Below are 23,014 nucleotides of genomic sequence, written 5' to 3'. Positions count from 1 at the left end.
ATGATCATAATAAGGATTAACATGAAGCATCAAAACTTCATGCAAAGCTAATGACCCAGTGCACTATGCAAAATTTGCCAATTCTATTTGGTGAACTAGTAAATGTGCCCATTCCACAGTTGTCTATCTATGTAGAAGAAGGGGTGCAGGTTACTGGTGACTACTGAAAGAAGGTGAGTGGAATGTGTTATTTCATTCTTGACAAATTTGAACAGAAATGGAAGCTGGTCTGCATGACCCTTTCACAGATTTGTCCATGATGAACCTCAGAGTTGTCTTTAATCTTTATTTTGAGCATGCTGCAAAGCTTGCCGATCACTTTGTCTTCTGTGGCCTTCAACCAATATATGTTTTCCCTGGTTACCAACATGCCATTGGATTTGACTAAAATCATTCCAACTTTATTACATACATTTTAGACCCTGTGATTTCGTGATAGGGTCTCTTGGCTCCTCTAAGCAATGCAAGCAGAACAGGGATGGTGGAAGGGTCCATGAAGATGCTGTTCATAGCTCCCCGACATTACAGCACCGTGCCTCACTAGGCTGGCACTTTGGAGGAGTATTGCAAATTTCAAAATGCGTTAGATGTGACTCTGGAAAAAAGAAAAAAAAAAAGAGAAGACTGTACAGCTGTTAAGGCTGAAGGACTGGAGCTTAGCTTTAATTCCCTATCCTATTTCACGGGTATATGTTGTGCTGATGAGATTTGACATCACTTTAGTGTGTTGGACAAATAAGTGAATTTGTATGTGTCCAGGACTCAAGTGGTTAAATTAATCTATCCCCAGCTGAGCAATTATTTATGCTGCAGGTTAGTGAGTAAAACAAACAATTTATGGATCAGGTCCATTCACTCGCCAACCTTTCCTGCATCCAATCCCAGCCTGAGAACTTGAACAGCTGCCAGGACACAGAGACACAATGTTATTTCTGGGGCTTCGATGTTATCACTCACACAGGTAATCAATGTTCTCTGCGGGACTGAACTTTAAAGTTTTAGAACATTGTCTGCTGTAGCTATTGAGACCCAAGCAGGTTTTCTTCAAAGGCTACATAAAAACGAGTGTACAGTGTATAATTCTTGTCTTCATGTCTTATATCTTCATTTTTATTTAGCTATGGTTCATTAAAGAAGAACTCTGGACCCATATTGACACAAAACATAAAATGAGGAGCCACTACTTTTTTTTAAATTTATTTACACAATGAAATAGAAAGGCAACCAGTATACCATGAAACCCTTTGCATCTGTGCCCATCCCCACTTATTACAGTAGTGAATGACAGCACAGGTAACACAGAGCAAATTAGAAAATAGCTTACTATGTCAAAGAAGATTAGCCTATTTCTCCTACTTTTGATATATTTTACTCTGCTCCCAAACTAAAGCAAAGCTGCACACCAGTTACACAGGTAACATGGATGTAAGGTAGCTGAAATTAAAGGCTTTTATTCAGACCCGATCATTACACAGCTCTGCCACCCAGTACACTCCTACGTAACCAGGCCTGCCCTTTCCTTACTAAAGTTTTACTTTCATTTACAGGTTTCCTTTCTACGTGCATCCTGTGACTGGACAGAGAAAAGAGAAGCAGCAGACTAGTGAGCTCAGCTCCCTGTCACTCTGCTCTCTCCTATTTGCATGCCTAGTATAACATACCTGTTTGGCTCTTTGAGCTGCTTCTCCCCTCTCCTAGCCCTGAGTTAGAATTGAACCTGGTTTCTGTCTTCTAGGATTGAGAAGCTAGTGGATGGGGCCCGGGATCCCAGCGAATTTTTGGAATGGCAGCGGCAAATGCGGGAAAAGGACCTGGAACGTCAACTTGCTGAGATTGAATGCCGACGACTGGAAGGAAAGCTGAGCAGAGAAGAAGCTGTTCTGGCCCGGCAGAACCTCATCCGAGAAAACAAGAAAAAGGCAGAAATGAAGAAAGAGGAGGTAAGATACTGAATTTAGAAAGTGGATTTGTGAAACTTGTAAAGCATGATGTTAAAAAAGATACTACTGCTGCAAAATCATGTCATTTATAAAAACTATAGCTGTAAGGTGGATGGGATTCAATTATCACTATTCTGTTGTCTTTCCATACACGTGGCGTTAATCCTTACAAATCCCATTCTAGCTCTTAAGACAAACAGCCTCATCCCATCTGTGACAGTAATAAATTATCACAAATAATAGTCACGCTGCGATCATAAACTACATCAACAGACCTCATTTGCCGGTTTTCAATTCATTAGAGTATTAACACAATAGTAAAACACAGAACACCATGGCGGAATGTCAAAGTTAATATACAGTAACATCTCCACTGATAATTCACACCGCTATAATAAACAATAAACCTCTTAGCGGTAACCTGTGTCGGTATAAATACAGAGACTGGCATTGGTGGCTGGGTTGTATCTACCTCAGCTGTTTCTCCATATAAAAATAAGATTTATTTTAGTTTTTTATGGATATTCAGCATATAAGCATTACATTGGTAGCAGAATCGAATATGTAAGTGTCTATATTAAATGCTTAAAGCTAAACAAACAGCTAAATGCACAGATAAAATACATAAATGAGTTGTTTTACCAAAAGATGTGTTGTCTGTCTATCCAGTCCGGAGATTTGTCTCTGACATGCCCTGTTTGGTTCTAATTTTTCTCCTGTGGATAAGTAACAGGTCTTGTCCCTTCACTAGCCCATGACTGGACAGTAAAAGAAGAAGCAGATGATTGATGAGCCCATCCCTATGTGCCTGCTTTCTCTTCCTATCAGCATGTTTCTTGTTAGCACAGCTGACCGGCTCCTTTTTCTGTTAGAGTTCAGCTAAACTATGGAAGGGTAAAACTGCAGCCAGGTTATGCTTGGTTGTCTTTTCCCCCTTTGTAGTGATTTCTCTTTACTTCCGGTCCCAAAAACAACAAGAAGCTAGAGGAAACTTTCTGAAAGGAGTAGAATGTCCCTCTTAGACAGTTGTCACCAGAACTGGTGTCTCTATTGGAAAATCAGAATACCATCATAGGGACTTTTATGCAATTGGAATGCAAATAACTTTAAAAAAGTATGGAGTCAAGGATTGGCAGCTGTTGCCATAATTCAAAAGTATGCATAGAATATTTACACAATATGGCGGACTTGCCCATCCATCAGCACTGACAGCTCTGCAAACTCCATCTCTGCTGCAGATGTCAGTGCTCCAGCAGCAATGCATATGTTGCTGCACAATGTTGGTGTAATGCAATCCAGGCTGTGAACGCATGTACATTTTTTATCACTGGAAATTATCACAATTATCATTGGAATTATCACAAACAAATCCTTTACACACAGCAGCTGTTCTGTTCTATAGATAAGGGACGGGGGGGGGGGGGGGGGGGGGGGGGGGGGGGGGGGGGACAAGCAAGTGACACCCCACTGTGCTCTCCTCACTTGACTTGTATGGCTCTCATTTCATCATCCTGATGAATCCGTGAACGACTTTGGGCGACTACACGGGTGGGATTCTCGCCCGAGCACAACCGTTTGACTTAGGCAATAATCTGACATACGTACATAGACTAATGCAAAAAGTTCATTACAATGGCACCCCCAATGCACTTTGCTTGTTGTATGTGCACTTTTTTGTTTCCCTGCCACATGTTAGGCAGCCCATTAAAATGAACAAGACACAAAGAACAGTAAGGTGCGCCATAATGCATGGTAAGGGGCATTTGCTTCAGAGGCTGCAACAATCTGAACCTAACTTTAAAGTAAAAAGTCTTTTTAATTCTCTAAAATCATTAATGATCACAACAAAGACTCTAAAGTTAGCATTTTTTAGTTGGTTTCTAACAGGTTTGTAGCACCTGCTGGTTGTTTTTTTTTTTTTGAAAATTAAAGATATATTTCAATATTACACAGTATTTACATAGCGCCAACATATTACGCAGCGCTGCACAAAGTCCATAGTCATGTCACTAGCTGTCTCTCAAAGAGGCTCACAGGCGAATGTCCCTGCCATAGTCATATGTCTTTAATACAGTCTAACAGCAATTTTGGGGGGAAGCCAATTAAAAACTAACTGAATGTTTTTGTATTTTTGGAAGAAACCAGAGTACCTGGAGGAAACCCACGCAAACTCCATGCAGATAGTGTCCTGGCTGAGATTTGAACCTGGGACCTAGCTCTGCAAAGGCCAGACTGCTAACCACTGAACCACCGTAGAAATTAATACTGAAATAACTTTTGAAATATTCCTTACAATACTTATAACTCTGTTATGCCCATGCAGGTTTTTGAAGTAATAGTTGCATCACTTTTTTGCTGGTTGCTAAAAAGCTACTGTAGACGCAGCTGAAAAATGATTTACCACAGTCCAGTTGACTTGTTGTTGGCTGTTCAATATACATAAACGTGCCTCCTACAGATAGCTGGCATAGTTATTGATGGAATGGGTGTTCATTGCTTTCTATTTATGTATGTTATATAGGCACAAAAGCTGATGCGCCAGTATGCAGAGAAACGTCTACAGGAAGAGAGGGAAATGAGAGACTTGGTAGAACAAGTGTCTGAGGGACGCAAAAATACCAAACAAGCACGCTTGAAACTACAGAAATACAAGCAAAGGATAGGTAAGATATTTACTGTACGTTAAAGCTTGACCATTAGCAGTTAATGTGAACACCTTGCAGACTGCTGGAATCTGATAGCCTATTGTGACACAGATACAATATACACTTTATACCTCTTGAGACCAATTTATTGGTTTTAATCTGTCAACATTCAGCCAATATTTGTTGGTTATGTCTCCGCCATGGAACACAACTCTGTGCTTCACCCTGGAATCTTTGATGAGCCACTTGCCTTTGTAGATAATGACAACCTTTCCCAGGTCTTATATTCTTCCACAAAGTTTGAGCACCTAAATAGCACACAAATAGAATGTGTGGAAGGCAATTCAGCCCCCTGGGATCATCTCTATAACTTACCCAATATGATTTTAATGGTTGTTGGATGGCAGTCTGAACACTGAATAACAGTTTATTTTAACCATAGTGATAGTAACATGCATACGTATGAGTCACTTAGCGGGCACTAAAAATATTCAACTCTGCCCCAAAAAATCAGTCTTTGCCATTTCTTCGCAAACCGAACTACAAAGTTTTGGACAACTTTTTGAAGAACAGTGAGTGGGGCCATACAAATCACTCCTTTATTTCTTTGAGGTCAGCTATTCTTTCAAAACCAAAAGATTTAAAATACAGATACATCCGTATTGTATCATTATTGTAAATTTATTTTACTTGCATACAGCAAATTTTACCTAATTATCTCCCATCATTGGAAGCTTTGATGTTGCTAGTGCAAGGCCTGTAAATAAACAATAGTCAAATGTAATTATTTTTGAAGGTTTTGTATCAAATCTTTAATTTATTTCTAGTGCAAGAGGTGACAGAGGAGAGCCGGGAGCTTTTACGACAAGCTCTGGAGGAAGCTGAAGAAGAACTAAAGAGAAAATTTGAATTAATCCGTGAGATTCGAGCCATGGAGTCTGTGCCGATTATCAGACACAAGTTTGTGGATTCAACAGAGGTAAGAGAACCACATTATAGGTAATACAGAAAATATTATATTTTAGCAACATCATGACAGCAAATAAAAGGTAATATAAGCAAGTAAAACAAAAGTGATCCCATGTTCTGTGATGGTCAGTTATATAAAAATGACAACTTTCCTAGAACTGCCCCCATTCTTTGGATCACTCTTTTCTGACCTATCAGACTTAACTGGATCTTTCCAATGTATAAACAGTCCACCCTTAACAACCCACTTGTTAAAGAATAGCCGCCAGATCTTTTCCTTACCTAAAACATTCATCTCTGATTAATCACCCCCCAGCACTTCCCAATACTGCTCAACTGCCTTATCTATTGCCTTCCGCCTCTTCCTTTTGGAAAGAAAATGTTTTCCCCAGGAATCATTTTTTATATACTACTTTTTAAAGTTTGCATTTCATATCTTAATAATTAAGTCAAACCTTATAACTTAAATGTGTTAATTACATTTTAAATGTCTTTTAGTTTTATTATATACCTTTTCTTAAACCCAGTGACATCACGACTGGATCTCTGTGTGTCTCTTGCTTTTTGATGCATTCAGATTATTGTTGGTGGGAGATGCTAGCAAGGTGGTGTACATTGCTTCCTACCTCTATACTTCTCTCCAGACTCCATAGCCTTTATGAAAACAATTAACTTATTCTTGTTTTGTGCAATGCAATGATGAGTGGGTGGGTGTAGATCATAGTATTTGGGAATTTGGAAACTATATATTGCACAGAGATTTGTATTATACAATGCATTAGTAGCCTCTCAAACTATCATAAAACCATAAACCCCCCTTTTTGTTTTATCTTGGGGAATATATCTCTGAATATGTTGGGATATATAAAAAAAATGTTGTTGAAGACAGAATATATACCCTTCCATTTCTAACCTTGAGAACATGCTAGTTATCCAGCTGTGAGTCATTGACCTACAATAAATACACAGCAGGTAAAGCAGAGGATCGGCATTCCAGCTCGACGTCTAGAATTTTCAAAAGGAAAACCACTATGGCAGCCAATGAATCTCTAATATACCCTTTTTTCTTGTAGTATGCTGTGTATAGTAAGGTACACAGTCTTCTATGTTGTTGAAGAATTTATATCAACAGTCTTCTGTCCCTTTCAGACTGCAGGACATGGTCTGAACTGTGAGATGTCCATAGCAGAGCTCCATGAGCGGTTGTCCCTGCTGAAGGAAGCTCAGAAGAAAGCAGAGGAGGAAAAAAGGGATCAGATCCTGGAGGAGAAGCAGACCAAACAGCAGCTGCTTCTGGACACCTTGGAGCAGATCTCATTGCACAGGACAGCTCTTGGGAAAGCGTCTCTTCTCAAGTTAGTACTATGCATGCATTAACCTTTTCAAATGGATTTCAGGGTCGCAATCAGAAAATTTCTGGGCACCCACAATATGCCTATGAGAGAGGCAAATTGTGAATCGGTTTTCTTTAGATTGAGTTAAAAATTGAACATTTTGGGCTTGGTATATGTTCCAGCACAAACATTCATGAAGCCAGTCATCACTACCCAGCAGCCATGCCCCATACTGTTGCCCTTTTCAGCAGTCTCACTACAACATAATTGGTTGTACTCTCTAATGGCATCCCTGGAAAATAAATTGTGGTTGTGCAAAATATTAGTAATTCATATACCAAGGGCTTGAAAAAATAAGGCACAGAAACTTTAATTTTAATGTAAACACCTAGCAGGTCTTTCTATGTCGGTGAGGGCCAACTTTTTTTTTCTTTACTTCATTCATTATTTAAGGGAAAAACAGAAAAAAACAGGGATGGGGAAGCATGAATGTTTTAAAAATAAGAAACAATTGTACAACAATCAAAAATGTGCAAACCTTTCAACTGCATAGAAAATGTAACATGTGATTATAAAGTATACACAATACAAAGAATCAAATGAAATGACATGTAAAATTTTAAATGAACCAAGAATAAGAGAAGGGGATGGGGCTAATATTGTGAATGGCTTTTCAGGGGTATTCAGCCCTTTGACATTGAGAGACAATAGACAAGAGACAATATTAATCGAACCCATCTCGGGTACAGGGGTCAAATATGTATTGCATTGAGAATGAGACTGGGAAATGGATTAACCCAATTGAAAAGCTATGGGCAGTATCCGAGAGAGCAGCTCTAGTAGTCAGCAAAAGAGGTAAAGATATTGCTGGGTATAGTGAAGGGGAGAGATAAAAAAGAAAAGTATTAACAAGTAAAATACAAAATGTAAAACAACTTTAGCGCAGATCAGCGGCGCAAATTCCCTATAGAGAGGGTGGCTTAGGTGGTTGGGGCGGGGCTCCCACCACCGGGTCCAGGCTGGTAATTATGCTGAATATGAAACATTGGGTGATCAGGCCAGAGGGCCAACTAATACGGAGACCTAAGTTGCTTTTGACATCACCAAGGAGCTGCACATAATAGTCAGTGCATGTTACGTTACAGAAAGCTATCTGGATGGTATGTACAAAGTTGATAATCAAACACTGCAAGTATACTATAGAAGCTATTGTACATGCTTCAGGAGGCAGTCATTAACCAAAGACTCCATTATGAGATCGCTAAGGTCCATGGCCACTACAACCCCTTTACAAATGGCCAGTTTAACATTACATTCATCTTACTTTGCCATATTTATTATTTCTTCCTGCAGATCCATTGAAAAAAAATAATCAGAAAAATAACACATAAAAGAGCAAAGCGTTTGTACAAAAAAGAAAGATAATGTGAAGTAAAACAATCTATAACAATGAACTCTTTCAAATACAATATAAACAGAATTCTAAACATGTACAGCCAAGAAAATAAATTCATTTAGACTCCTTTTTGGACACACAATGGACGGCTGTTTGGTACATTTACTTTAACTGTACATTACCATATTTGCTAGATTTTTGGTGTTTGAACATTTACTTTTGCAAGTTCTAAATTTGCTTTTGCTGATCCCGTAAACAATTTATTACATTATACGCAACCTTTTGTTTTGCTTGAAATATTTGTCTATATTTGGCCACCAGCACAAACAAGCTCCATTTATTGATTTACGGTATCTGTAAGCCTCCACTACTGTACAAATCCTGAGATATTTGCAATTGTGTATTCACAGTCTGCTGCAACATCACTGGAGCATGTAATCCATCATCGTGCTGTTCATTGTCCTAATCTCACCAGTCGCATCTCCATATTGTTCATTATCATCTTCTGTAGCTGTGAACTAATTGGACGTATTCATTATAAAAGATCTTCAGTAAAGAAACAGTGCAAGCTTGCCAAAAAACAGTTATTCCTTAAATTGCCTATCAAGTATCTTAGATGTACATCGTATCCACACAGAGCCTTCCCTCCCCAGTATGCTACCTGATTCATAAGAATGGTAGCCTGGTGATATGTTGGCACAGTATTACAGCAGGTATTGCACAATAGGATTCATTTACTAAAGGAGCTTAGGTTGTTCAATGATCAAATAAATGCAATTTAAAAACAGTGGTGTTTTTTTTTTTGGGCAAAACATATAGACAATTTACAACATATTTCCAAATACGGAATTAATTTGGGCCATGGAGTGCCCTGAAAAAAGTCTAAAGATAATATCCAAAATAGTAGTCACAGCCGTTTTATTTTTATCCGACACATTTTGCCAAAGATTCAGCTTCCTCAGGGGTATTAGGATATATGTTGTCTAGCGCCACCCCGTGGCCATACTAACTAAGTTGTGTTATTTCTAGGTTTCACTGTAATTATACAGAGTAAATTGTTTATATGTTTTGCCAAAAAATGATTGATATTACTTTCGGGGTTTGCTGTTTGTTTTAAATTTTGGTAAAGGACCCCTTTAACTGCTTTGGTATTCTGTTATTCAATTATGAAGGTGAGTTAGCTTCAGAGTAGATTAGCTTCAAATGCACTCATTGCAAAAAGCATTTCAGACTTCAGTTCAAATTTCAGGGCGTGTTTCAAGAAAAATAAACCTAAATAATATTTTGGGGTTTATTCTTTGCAGGGGATAAGAGCTGTTGCAGCATCACAGGAAAAAAACACAAACTTACCCTCCTGTCTCTCTCTCTCTCTCAATTGGTCCTGCAGCAATTCAATTACTCTTGACACTATCCAAGCCCTTTATTTCCTTTTCCAGGAGAAACAGGTAGATGAAGGCAAATACCCTCTAAATGTGGCATCACATGTTTCATTCTACTACATCACCTCTTAGATTGTAAGCTCTTCGGGGCAGGGTCTTCTCCTTCTTTGTCACTGTCTGTATCTGTCTGTCTTTAATGTACAGCGCTGCATAATATGTTGGTGCTAAATAAATCCTGTTTATTATTATTAATAATAATAATAACAATAATAATAACAATCACCTCGCAGGGAATTTTCACTTTGCTTAGTGAATCTGGTGAAAACTAACTTTGCAAGTAATACCCAATCATGTGCATGGATAGAAAATAAAACATTGGATGATCCTATATTTATTTAGTAAATTCAGCCCCAGTGTTTTCTAAACTCTGCCACCAGATGCCCATTGATCTGTAGGTAACACGCTAACTGCCAGGTCCTGAATAGTATAGTTATGTATTTACTATGGGGTAAAGGTATGGGCCCCTGTTAATGATTTTTAGGCCCCTCCTACTATATTTTAGCTCCACCCCCAGGTACATGTATTTTACAGGGAAATTCTAGGAGAACATAAAAACAGCTTACTCAGGATACTCCATGTAGAATATAAATTATATTCCTGTAATCAGAATACATAATTAAAGCATGCTGGGAATAGCCAAAACATAAATCATTCCAAAGTGCACCCTTTTTTTAAACTCCTCAAATGGCTGCTCACAGCCGTTAGTGATAATTTATCTTTAATTTATCACAAAGAATTGCTGCCAAGTGCTTGCAATTCATAAAACCATGTTTGTTATGCAACATTAAATCAGAACATTAAACTCAATATATGGACTAATAGGCCCCTGATGTAAAATAGGCACATATCCTTATATTCTGTATTTTTTATAATATACAATATTGTATCAGAAATGTTACAGTCACGTATTAATTTCCAACCTGTTCCACTCTCACTGCGCATTTTCAAAGTATGCAAATACTTTGGTAATTCCGGAGTGCTCTTTGTGTGAACTTTTGTGCTTTGCCCCATGGTTTATAGAAAAAAAAGTTTGTTTGTAAAAAATTGCTTGTTCTATTATAAAACAGATATAAACGGTTCTTCTGTTTGTCAGCTTCACTGGCCCTCATAAAGTGGCTTTTTTAATTTTAAAATCTTTAGTAGATCTGTTTTCTTGACATGGTAATATATTCATGTTTAATGTATACCAGCAGGAAGTGCTTTTGTTAACTGCTCGTTGTTAGATGTTCCCTCCCCATGATTTACATTAAATTGTTGGAGTGGTCGAGGGGTGAAATGAAGTGGGGCTTGATCGAGCTGCCCATAAGTGCATGACATTTATCTTTGGTAAAGATCAATATCAGAGAGATAATATGTGTTCACCTAGTCGTGTACCCATTGACCAGTCTATGAGCAGCTTAAAATGAACTAGGTATATCAGTAACTGATACCGATTGGGGTTGAATTCTGGTCTCCTGAGTCTTAGGCTGTTCCCTTGTATGGGTACCACTGAGACTTTTGATCTTATATTCACTTAGTGATACCTGGATCCTTAATACTTTCATCTGGTTCTGTTCCTAATCTGGATAATTTCCTTCTTATATAAACCCTGCAGCTTCCAGTTCACTTTGCCTTTTTATTGTGGTTTTCCCCTTGATCTTGTGCACTGCTCTTTACCCTTGTGGTGAAGCTAATCTCAAACTGGACTTTGGCACTTACTTTCTCCCCTGCTGGATTGACCTACAGACCTGTCTCTGCTGCTGAGAGCTATTGCAGTGTTCTCCCCAGCCCCTTTTAGCTGGGTGCACCACCCGACACTTTTCAGTAACCACCCGGCTGTTTTTGGGTAGTTACTAAAGACTTGGGTCAAAAAAAACGGGCTGCCACCTACCTACAGCTTCTTCACACCTAGTTTAAGAAACAATTTCTGGGTTTAACACTATATTGACAACTTACCCATTTCACTGCTTGCTGACAAATCCAGCTACTGGTTCCACACAGTATCTGCAGACTCCTAACAAATTACCTGTTTTTTTTTTAATATGCAGATGTTTGCTGTGGCTTCAAAACTCACACATGGGTTATTAGAATTACTCTCTTTTCATAGCATTACATAATTACCTTTCCTTCACTCCCCAACTGCTAAATTCAGCTGGTGGCAAGAAAACAAATACCCTGTACTTCTAGGTATGGAGACATTTGTAAGTAACTCTGATGTGGCAGTTCTGGTGCTTGTTGACTGGCCAAGCACTGTCCCATGTTGGGTTGCAAGAGATTCTCTAACTAGATTGATTCATCGGTTACATAGGAAAGATAAATACTAGATGCTGTGAACAGACCCAATAAAAAACTTGTTTGTTTTGAGGCACATTAATATACTTGTAATAGTTTTGAATCAAAAAATAATTAGAATGCTTTAAGAAGAAACTGTAGCCAATACTTGGCTTTGGGGCCAAGGAGCACAGGGTCCCCAGAGCTGTCTGGCCACAAAAAGATTTGTAAAACATAGTAAAAAGATTTAAATATGGATAAAATTAATGTAGTATTATTCTGTATTGCAGATAAATTACTAGTAAAATAGAGATTAGACAGGCTGGTTTTTGCTATGATTCCAAATGACATACAGCATATCCCTGCTTTAAGTTTTCTTCCTGCTGCACCTCCTGAGATTGATTCTCCTAGTTGAACAAAAGACATAGGATAAAAATAGACTTGCACCGCCATATCCAACTACTAATAAATATAATTATTAAATAATATTTTCAAGATGCCAGCTATTTACTTAATCTATTTTACTTTCCATCAGCCAGCAGTGACCCCCATCCCCAGGTGTTCAACTCCCATGCACATAACTTATGTTAAAAGGTGTTAAAGCATACTTAATTTTCAAATATCCAGCAGAAAAATCACTCCATTACCTGATTTATTTACCAGTGGCAGCATAATTACCTCATTTTCCAGACAGCTAATTTACATGCAGACACGGTACAGCTGCACTTATAAATACAGTTCAAGATGCAGGACTGACTTATTTGCATGGCACAGCTGCAGCAACAGCCTCCGTTTACCTGAATGTTGTATCTCCAGTGGCAGAACCATAATATAGGATTGAGGATTTAGATTTGTGATTTTAGTAATATTTACCCCTTTAAATTGATGTTTTAGGTCCTCAAACTCATGTGGCTAAAATATAGGGTTCTTGGCTTCCTTATTAAGGATACTTAACAGAAGTAGCTGGAAAACACAACTCTCTGGAGGACGGGAACAGAACTAAGAATTATGGCAGGTAGATCCTGCTATTGGTGTATTCCAAGAAATATAAAAAGTTAGAAGCTGGCTTACCCAAAACAAAAACACTTTTAGGTATTTTGACCTACCTGTAATAGAAAAAGTTTACCTTTTCCACATGTTCTGCATTGCTGGGTGTGTTGGCAGTGTTGTTCCGAGCTGAGGTCTTTGGAAAGCAGAGCAGCCATATTCTTGCTCTATTCCACTACAAGAGCGTCTTTTTAGAAGATTTTGCATGTTCTGCATTCCATAAGACCCTAGAAGGGCGGTGACGTCATTCACAGATAAGTTTTCTGGTAGAAGACAGGGATAAGTAGGTTTATTCCTAACTTTTTCCGGTACATGTTTTCACATCTTTGTAGTGGGTCATTTGTGACAGACTTTTATTCTGTATATTTGTACTGTTGTGGTTAAAAATAACATCTCTAAATGTTTATTAAAACTGTCAAGGTCATAGCATTACAGGAAAAGAATGTAGAAATAGATATTTTTTTATCTGGCAGTGTCTGATAATTGAAAACTGTCTAGCAATATTAGATTATTGCATCCTGTCTGGCATCATCTGATCATTTCCTCTACGCTGGCAGTATCTAATCACTGCATCCTTCATATAATACTTTTCTTCACAGCAATCTTGCGTGCTTTCAGTGCCAAAAACTTCTAAAAATAAGACAGGCAAAGTATCTCTGTTAACTTGCATATTAACATGTAACCCTCTCTGCACCCCAGCATTGAATTCTCCTTCTTTCCTGCACCCAAACACCCTCCCCTTCTTACTTCTTTACACTTAGCCCTCCCTGTACCTAAACAGTTACTCCTCATTTTACACAAACAGTTTGCTCATAGTTTAATTCTTGTCCCTTTCCTTCTAATCAAACCCTGATACCTATTTCTTCCCTTTCCTGAAATCCAACATAAAATCCACCCCCTTTTTACTCTTACATATACACACTTTCTGCCTGAATCCTAATACTTACCCTACCTCTCAAAGAAACATTTTATTGCTGAACTCTTGAAGATGCCAGTTCTCTGGCATTTGAAGCAAATTGTATTTGCAGAATTAAAAGTGAGCAATGACAATGTATCAGTATATGTTTTCTTTAGGGAATGCTTCCTTTTAAGGGCATGTACAGTGGTTTTATATGTTTTTTTTTCTTTATATATTATGTTCAGGACTAAAATATTATAATCAGGACTAAAAGTAAAAATCAAAAAAATGTGTTTTGTTTTTTTAAATAAAATACTCTCAAAATCAAGAGTGTTTCTATTTGGTCTAAAAAAATTATAGGCTGTTCACGACAATATTTATCATTTGAACCTTACATGCTAAGCAAGTTCATTTCATTCATCCTTTCCTTGAGTATTTCTTTCTTGCACACACACTTAAAATGGAACAATCATGCTATTGATAAAAGTAATGCGATGAGCAGATGCTGCGGGAAGGATTGAATAAGCAGATAGTGCCAGATAAAATTGTATGAGCAGGTATTTCCAGACAGGACAGAATGAGTAGATACTGCCAGACATGACAGAAAGAGCAGATAGCCACAGATGGGGTGACATTAGTAGATAACCCCTGGTTGGATGGAATTAGCAAATAACCCAAGATGGTCAGACAGAATAGAATGGGCATAAATGTTATCCCCCTCCTATTGTATGTTGCTTCCCCACATCTTAGATTGTAAGCTCTTTGTCATTTGCAACCCCTATTTAATGTACAGCGCCCTGTAATATGTTGGCACTATAAAAATACTTTTTTATTATTATTATTAATAATAATAATAATAATAATAATAAACTACCAGATAGAATGGTATGAGCAGACATTGCCAGATGGGGTGCAATATACAAATACTAAGTGATGGGCAATAAATGAGCAGTTATTGCCCATGGGGACAGAATGAGTGAATGGAGAAAAAAAGAGCAGATAATGTCTGTGAGGATGGAATGATTGGATACTTTGATGGACCTAGTTTTTTTTCTAACAAAGAAGAGCTTATGTATATATAAAAGGGAATCTGGGTAATAGTGGCTATATTATGATTTCATTTAATGTAAGCTGTAAACAGGTAATAATATTAAGTTTAAGAGGCTAAAATTTAAAATATATGTGACTCACAGCTCATGTTAAAAAAGCCATAAAGAACAAGGGAAAGGCATTCCAAAAAAATAAAAATGAAGGATCACCTTCATCATTTGAAAACTATAAAGAATATAACAAGATGTAAAAATGAGATAAAATGTGCAAAACTAAAAAATGAAATACAGACTGCAAAGGAAAATAAGACAAATCCCCCAAAATGTTAAATATAGCAAAAAGATCAGATCTGAGCCCCTTAAAGGATGTCACTGAGTTATGAACTTTGCTGTCTGCAAATGACAGACAGACAGTGACACAGGAGGAAGAGAGGACCCTGCTCCGAAGAGCTTACAATCTAAGAGGTGGGGAAGCCGCATACAATAGAAAGTGAGATAAAAGGAATGTCCACTCTATTCTGTCTGATTATCCTGGTTTATTTGCTAATTCTATCCAACCAGGGGTTATCTGCTAATATCGCCCCATCTGTGGCTTTCTGTCCTGTCTGGCAGTATCTACTCATTCTGTCCTGTCTGGCAATACCTGCTCATACAATTTCATCTGTCCCTATCTGCCTATTTATATCTGGGATATGTTTATTTCCCTTATGGTTGAACTTGATGGACTGGACAATCTGGAAAGTGTGAAGCCAAAACTTTTATTTTTTGTTTTGGATAGTAAAGAAAAACCTCTAGCAGGTTATCTTTTTTTGCTGACTGTTTCCCCTGGAGAGATTTCTTTCCACTTTTTTTTCCTGGAGGTACAACTCAAAATTGTAGGAATACTCTTTAAAGCGAACAGCTTCCCACCTTTGAGAGTTAAAATAGGAACAGGTGTTCTGATTTGACGATTTTTACTCAACTTCTTCCTGTTGGAGTGACAACGGTCTGTCCCTGTCTCCCAGTTGTGCTCCTGCATTGTCACTAAGTTAGTCTTACAAGCTTCAACTTGTCACCAAGTCCACCTTGAGAAATGCCAGACAAGCCATAACTGGAGCACAAGTAAGGTTAATGCAAAAAAGCCTGCAGAAGATCAGCAGCATCAACATGAAACATGAACAAAAACATGAACATGAAAAAAAGTGAACATAAGTATTGCATTTATTAAACTTGGCATTGGTTTATGGTACACTATGGTTAGTTTAGGATATACATCTACTTTTATTCTATCAAAAAACAGAAAGAGTAAAAACACCGAAATGAGCATATATTTTGTAGGCAGATAAATGGGAAGAGCTGGAATCTTTGTTTTCTGCAAAATGTTCATTTTCACAGACAGCCAGTGTAATTTTCCACTTCAACTGCTGCCTTAACTCAAAGCTGCAGAGTCAGGCCTAACTGGCTGTTAAGTATAACAATGAATCACTCCTGTGACGGGCCACAAATGTGGTGCAATGTGCACGCACTAATCTGATTAAAACAACCTTGCATTATTAGTAGAAATAAATCCCCTTTCTTGTGTTTGTAATCAAGGTATATGCTAGAATTGCTTATTTCATTTGTCTTTTTGACAGGTCAGAGGAGAAAAAAGCAAAATCTCAGTTTGGAAAAGCTGCTGTAGCAAAAGATGATCGTGTCACTGAGCTGCAGAAAAAATTGGAGGAGAAAATTACAGAGCGCAAGAGACAGGCCGAGGCCTTGAAGCTAAACCCCCAGCGGAACATTGCCAAATCGTCTAAGGTACATAAATGTACGGAGCCGGAGTGAATGAAAAACTCGGCATTATGGGTAGTACATTTACACTGCATTCCCAGTGGTTCGGCGTTGCTACAAAAACAAAATCCTTGTACAAAATTATAAAATTAGGATTCGTATTTAAAAAAACACTTAGAGTTTGTGAGGAATGAACCCCCCTATCAGAGACGGACAAATCTCAGGAGTCAGCACATCTTCAAGGATAAAGTAAACTTCATAAGCCCAACATCCTATGAATAAAGGCTTATGGAAAAAACGGTGCATGCCTAGAAGAACATAGTTTGGCATAGGTCTTGGCATCTGCACTAAAGTATGTGCAAAAGGATTGCTAGTAATAGTTAGTGACAGCCAACTATAATTCTTTTGTAAAATTGAAGGCGAATTAAAACTCAAGTAGCTTCCGCAGCTCAGATTGGTACACCAGCATTTACAGTATAGCCATTATTATTATTACAGTTTTTATACAGCGCTGACATATTACGCAGAGCTTTACAAAGTCCATAGTCGTGTGACTAGTTGTCCCTTGGAGGGGCTCACAATCTAATACAGTCTAAGGTTCATTTTAGGGGGAAGCCAAATAACCTAACTGCATATTTTTGGAATGTGGGAAGAAACCGAGCTCCCAGAGGAAACCCACACAAACACAGGGAGAACCTGCAAACTCCATGCAGATAATGTCCTAGCCAAGATTAGAACCTAATATCTGCCACTGCAAAGGTCAGAGTGCTAACCTCTGAGCCATTGTGCTGCCCATACAGGTAACTTAGTTCCTTCAATCCCATCATCTTGGAATGTGTCAGGTGTTAATCGTTTGAGTTATCATTCATGGCTAACGGTGAGAATTGTGAAGATGTCATTATATAGATATGTCTATGATAGGTGATGTTTTACACAATATGAACTTACGTCTTTTACAGAACTCATTTGAAGAAAAGCACTGGAAGGAGCTTGAAGAGAGTCGTGAACGCCAGGCTCAGCTCTTCAAACATGGCACTGTTTCACAAGAAACCGCAAACCGGTTAGCTGCTTATCAAGCTGCAAGAAGAGGCGATTCGACCATCTGCCTGCTTTAGACATAATATATTTATTTTTAAGGGACTTTGCAAATGACAGTAAACAGTATGACTTCTTTTCACAGAATTAAATTGTGAAAAAAGAAGCATGTTCATACATTTCTTTAAAGGCAGGAAAATTGGGATACATACTGAAAAATGTTGTAAATTACAAATACTACAGCCAAAGATACTGCTCCTTGTGTTCACTTGTGGAATGTATCACTAAATATACCCTTTAGAATCTAACATAAAGGATATCTACTATAGCATGAAAGGCATGGAATTAGAATTTTTAGAATTCAGCAGTGGCAGGCTTTATTATTTTCTTAGCAATCCATCTAGTGGCCCCTGCAGTAGTATTAATTAACTTTCAGGACCCCCACAGTTTTAATAGCCTACTTTTCTACTGCAAATTGTCCAAGATTCATACAGGTCCTTTTACTATGTGGAGAAGTGGGCCTATGCTATCCTCTGCTATCCACCTATGAGCCACCAGACTGCTAACGCAAACTTCCTTTTTAGCTGTCTGATAAAAAATGGGCCAATGCTATAAATGGCATCTACATCAAAGAAGCAAACTGTCTGGAAAATGTGAATGGAAGTTTGAAGCTCCATCTGCTGGCTTAAGATAAGAATGCAACATGTAGTATTCACATTTACCTAAAAAGTAAAAAAAAATTTTTATTGTATTTTTGGCTCTGACATTAATGAATAATAAAATACACCATAGACCTACTTTAATGTATTCATCTATCTAGATGTACTTTGTAATACATCACAAGTAAAGGTTGGGAAAAGGCTGACAACCCTATTAAAAGAGACATAAAATAAACACCAAGCTTGGCATAAAAATCAACTCCGCCTGATAAGTAAAGCTGCCGAAATCAGGCTTGTAATGGAGAAAAATGTATACAAAACGTTATTTCCAGGGACGAGAAATAAATTGCTTTGCAATGCCTGGTAAGATCCATATTGTTTTGTGCACTTGTGAGAATCAACAAAGCATTAGTTAATCTAAAATCTCTGTGTAACAAACACAGTTAACGAAGCAGCAAATCTGATCTTTTCATGAGAATGAATGATGGTTAGCGGTAACACAAGAGGAGCTAATATAAGCCACAGCTCTGGCTATGCTCACTCCTAATGCTAAGCATTGCATTAGGTGGACGTTACTTGCAGAAAAAGTATTTTTAGGACTTTGCTGGGAAACTAAAAGAAACGTAAATGCAAATGCACTTTTAATTGAGTGGCATAGTTAATATTATTTATTATCATCCAATATTTATATAGCAACAACATATTGCACAGCACTTCACAAAGCCCATTGTCATATTGTTCTTTTGTAGTTCAGCCGTGGTCCTATGCATTTTACAATGTACTTTTATATATGGACCATCAAATTGAATAACCTGCCTAATGCACAAGATGTGTCCCGATATAGGTATATAGTGCCCCTGATATGGGTGGTATATAAAACAGTACTATAGCACTTTTTCCTCTCCTAAAACCACTCCAAATCTCCCCTCCTATTGTGTGATACTTCCCCCAACTCCTAGATTGTAAGCTTTTTGGGGCAGGGTCCTCTCCTCTTCCTTTGTTACTATCATTTTCAACCCTTATTTATTGTACAGCGCTGCGTAATATGTTGGCGCTATATAAATCCTGTTTATTAATAATAATAACAATAATACAGCACCCAGGACTAGGTTTTAAAAGGGAGCAGAGTACCGCAGCCAACTATAGGGCACAAAAAAACTATAGGGGGTTAATTTGGATTCTTTTCCTCCTGTGGGCCAGTCCAGCCCTGCTCAGCACTATAAAAAGTAATGGAGGCCTTGTAAGGCAGAGGGCTACATGGGTGCCCTTTTTTAGCTTATGTATTGCCAAAATTGCCCTATATTGTCATGTTACTGCTGTTTAGAGGACCAAAATACTGTTTTTAAGATCCTTGTAAACCTTTCTTTATCAAAGAACACCACTAATATCCTCATGCTACTAAAAAACCTTTTGAATTATTTTATAGCTTGATGCTACGGTACTATCCATATTTCCACACACTTTTATTAAACTTTTATTTCATTTAGAACTCTGTTGTTATCCTCATGTTTTGCTGCATTGGACTTTTGTGATATTTGTCTTATTTTCATGATTATAATTGAAATAATGTTGATGCATATGGATGTCTGATGTGTGTTGAAGGAGTGTTAAAAAATAACTTTCCTTGCATGTCAAGAAGGCTAGTTAAGCAACTGGAAAGGTCCTTCTGCCTACATGTCTACTTTGTATAGGAAGTCTATGGCAGTTTTACTTTTGAAAGAACATGGTTAGTGAGGCTATAAGACCTCTATAATTTAAAAAAAGTGAGGAACCATTATTCCTAATACATCATGACAAGTATAAATGCTTTAATAAAGCATTGGCTCTTCCTGGTAAATCTGGGCTATTATACATACTTAATAAATCTCCTATTTGCGTGATGTTGTTTCGCAGCTGCTCCATAATAAGCCTGATGTCACAAGTGCTCTCAGGAATAATTCCTCATTATTTGTGTGAATTACAATCTGGAAACAGGTGTTCTGCAGCAGATTCCTATTCGAATGCCTGTGGCAGGCACACATTAATCTGTAAACAATGTGTAATGGCTAAATTGCTTAATTTCCAGGTTGATAAATGGTGGCCACCCTCAATAGTCTGGGCTGTATTTTATCTAGCACATAGAAAGTCAGATACAGAATTTGTATAGGCAATGTTGTGTGCATTGTTAAGAAAACAGTTGTATAAAGATATAAAGGAATCTCACCCACTTACTAAGTTATTAGAAAATATAGGTCATATATAACATCTGATTCATTCTACAATCTATTATGAATACTGCAGCCAGACTCATCCATCCTTCCCTCCGCTCCTCTTCTGCTGCATCTCTTTGTAGTTCTCTTCATTGGCTTCCATTTAATATAAGAATCAAATTCAAGCTCCTGTGCTTTGCCTTCAAATCCCTACACAGTTCTTCTCCTGCCTACTTTTCTGACCTGGTAAAGAAAATACTCCCCTAGCCGCTCTCTTCACTCCTCCAAAACCTACTTCTCACTCATAACCTCATCACACGCACGGCTCACAAGACTTTTCTGGAGCTCAGCTCTCTGGAATGGTCTTCCTCGTCCTATTTGGCTTGCTCCTACTTTCTGCTCATTTAAAAAAGCCTTTAAGTCCCATCTTTTCAAACTTGTCTACCTGTCTTCTTCTTTCTCTTAAACCCTCACTACTTACCCACCAATTCTTATACACTACTTTTCCTCACCTCTTAGTATAAGCTCTTTTAGGCAGGGTCCGCTCCTCCTTCTGTGTCTTTGTTTATATCTGTCTGTCATTGGCAGCCTCTTTTTTAATGTACAACGCTGCGTAATAAGGCAGCGTACCACAATGCATGGAAACACATTGAGTCATGGCCTAGTAGCGGTATGTATGGCCTGTAATATTGGCATTATTGTGTCCTGTAGTTATTCCTGAAGTTCTGTTTTAATGTCGGTAAAATTACATTTCATCTACAGCCACAGGAAATCAAATGTCACTTCCTTTCCAATATGTCACTCTGAGAGCATTCTGTACAGTGTAATTCTAGGTATACACTATACAGTTATTATCAATCTATATTACAATTGTAATCATGAGTGTTCATTGTACAATCCACTTGTTTGATATTTGAATATTTTCACCTTCACATGTCATTGAAATTTGGATCATGACACAAAAAGTGGTAATGGTTTACCAAAAAGAAGGCTTAAGTGATAATCTTTGATTGGCCAAACATATTTTTATTTTGTGTTGGAATAATTTTTAAATCTTTTATACAGACTTCCTGTTCAGGTGGTGATAAAGATAAAACAACAACAGTCCCTTTGCAAACTTATTTTATTTAACTGGAATCTGGTAGGAGAGAAATATAAGAGATGTCACTATCAAAATTTGCTTTTCAGCTGTCAGCATTACCCTTGCTTTAGTATTCAAATGGCTCACACATTTTACTTACCGTATGTTCCGGTGTATAAGGCGACTGGGCGTATAAGACGACCCCCCACTCTAACCAATCAGTTGGGGGTCGTGTTATACGCCCAGTATTGTACTGTTCCTTCTGCCTGTCAGATCTCGCTATTGTGCGAGAACTGAGAGGCAGAGCCGGAAAATACGGTAACTATTATAACCACAACAAGGCACCAGGAAGATACAACATGCACAGCATGTTATTGGGATACATTACACTGGGGAACACATTTTTTGTTGAGTTAGATTTTACACTTTTTTGTACTAATTTTTTGGTGGTGAATCCAGAAATGACCTCAGTTTTTTGCTATCACATCCAGTTTTTACGATACAGGGTACCCTCCATTTTTGTCAAAAACATACACATTTTACATCCAATGAAAAAATAATGAAATAATAACTTTAATGTACTGTTTATTTAAATTTATTTTGTTCATACAAAGAATTTATTGTTACTCTATGACATTTTTTTTACAGTAAAAGATTTGAAAAATGAATCGGGTAAGCGGTTAAGGTAAAATTTTACGCTTATAGTTTTTCCTGGAGTGTTCAGTGTTAAGACAATCCTGCTGGATGCTCCAACAATAGTCAGCCATCATATGTACATCCCATCCACCCTGATATCGTCCTTCCATGACCTTCAAATCTTGGTGGAATCGTTCACCTTGCTCATCACTGACTGCACCAAGGTTTTCCGGGAAGTTAGAGAGATGGCTATGTAGAAAATGCACCTTGATGCTCATTTTGCAACCAAGCATTTTGTAGCTCTCCATAAGTTTCTGGGCAATTTCTGTGAAAGTATTTGCCAGCGTGTTTCAAAGAAAGTCCTTGACAATGGCTTTGAATGATAACCAAGCATTCTTTTCGACTGCTGACATTGTCCAGATAAAATGTTCATCATTGATGAGCTGCCGAATCTGTGGACCATCAAACGCACCGGCCTTTATTTTTTCAAATGACAGGCTAGAAAATGCCAAAATTAGGTACTTGAAACATTCTCCTTCAGTTGGCAAAGCTTTAACAAACCGCTTCATCAGACCCAGTTTCATACAGAGGTAGGAATATGATAATCTTTCTATCAACAAGTGGCTCATGTAGAATGTTTGGATCACTTGGTTTTAGGGCAGATCTTGGAGGCCAATTCCTTTCCAGCCAATGCC

The 23,014-nt window shown here is 37.8% G+C and overlaps 1 protein-coding gene across 1 annotated transcript in view; it reads left to right on the top strand.

Annotated features, from left to right (window-relative positions):
- CFAP99 (cilia and flagella associated protein 99) overlaps positions 1 to 19,902 on the top strand; it is a 48,264-nt gene extending 28,362 nt beyond the window's left edge. The window contains exons 10-15 of the mRNA XM_072406891.1: positions 1,736 to 1,940; positions 4,462 to 4,603; positions 5,413 to 5,564; positions 6,704 to 6,909; positions 16,581 to 16,746; positions 17,679 to 19,902. Of these exons, the coding sequence (XP_072262992.1) occupies positions 1,736 to 1,940; positions 4,462 to 4,603; positions 5,413 to 5,564; positions 6,704 to 6,909; positions 16,581 to 16,746; positions 17,679 to 17,834 (1,027 nt within the window). The 3' untranslated portion in view covers positions 17,835 to 19,902. The remainder of the gene's footprint in view (positions 1 to 1,735; positions 1,941 to 4,461; positions 4,604 to 5,412; positions 5,565 to 6,703; positions 6,910 to 16,580; positions 16,747 to 17,678) is intronic.
- Positions 19,903 to 23,014: the final 3,112 nt, after the last annotated feature.

The sequence above is a fragment of the Pyxicephalus adspersus genome, chromosome 3 (genome assembly GCF_032062135.1).
Source record: "Pyxicephalus adspersus chromosome 3, UCB_Pads_2.0, whole genome shotgun sequence".
In the NCBI taxonomy this organism is placed as follows: Eukaryota; Metazoa; Chordata; class Amphibia; order Anura; family Pyxicephalidae; genus Pyxicephalus; species Pyxicephalus adspersus.
The sequence above is the reverse complement of the archived record's forward strand: the minus strand, read 5'-3'. Positions and strand labels throughout refer to the sequence as shown.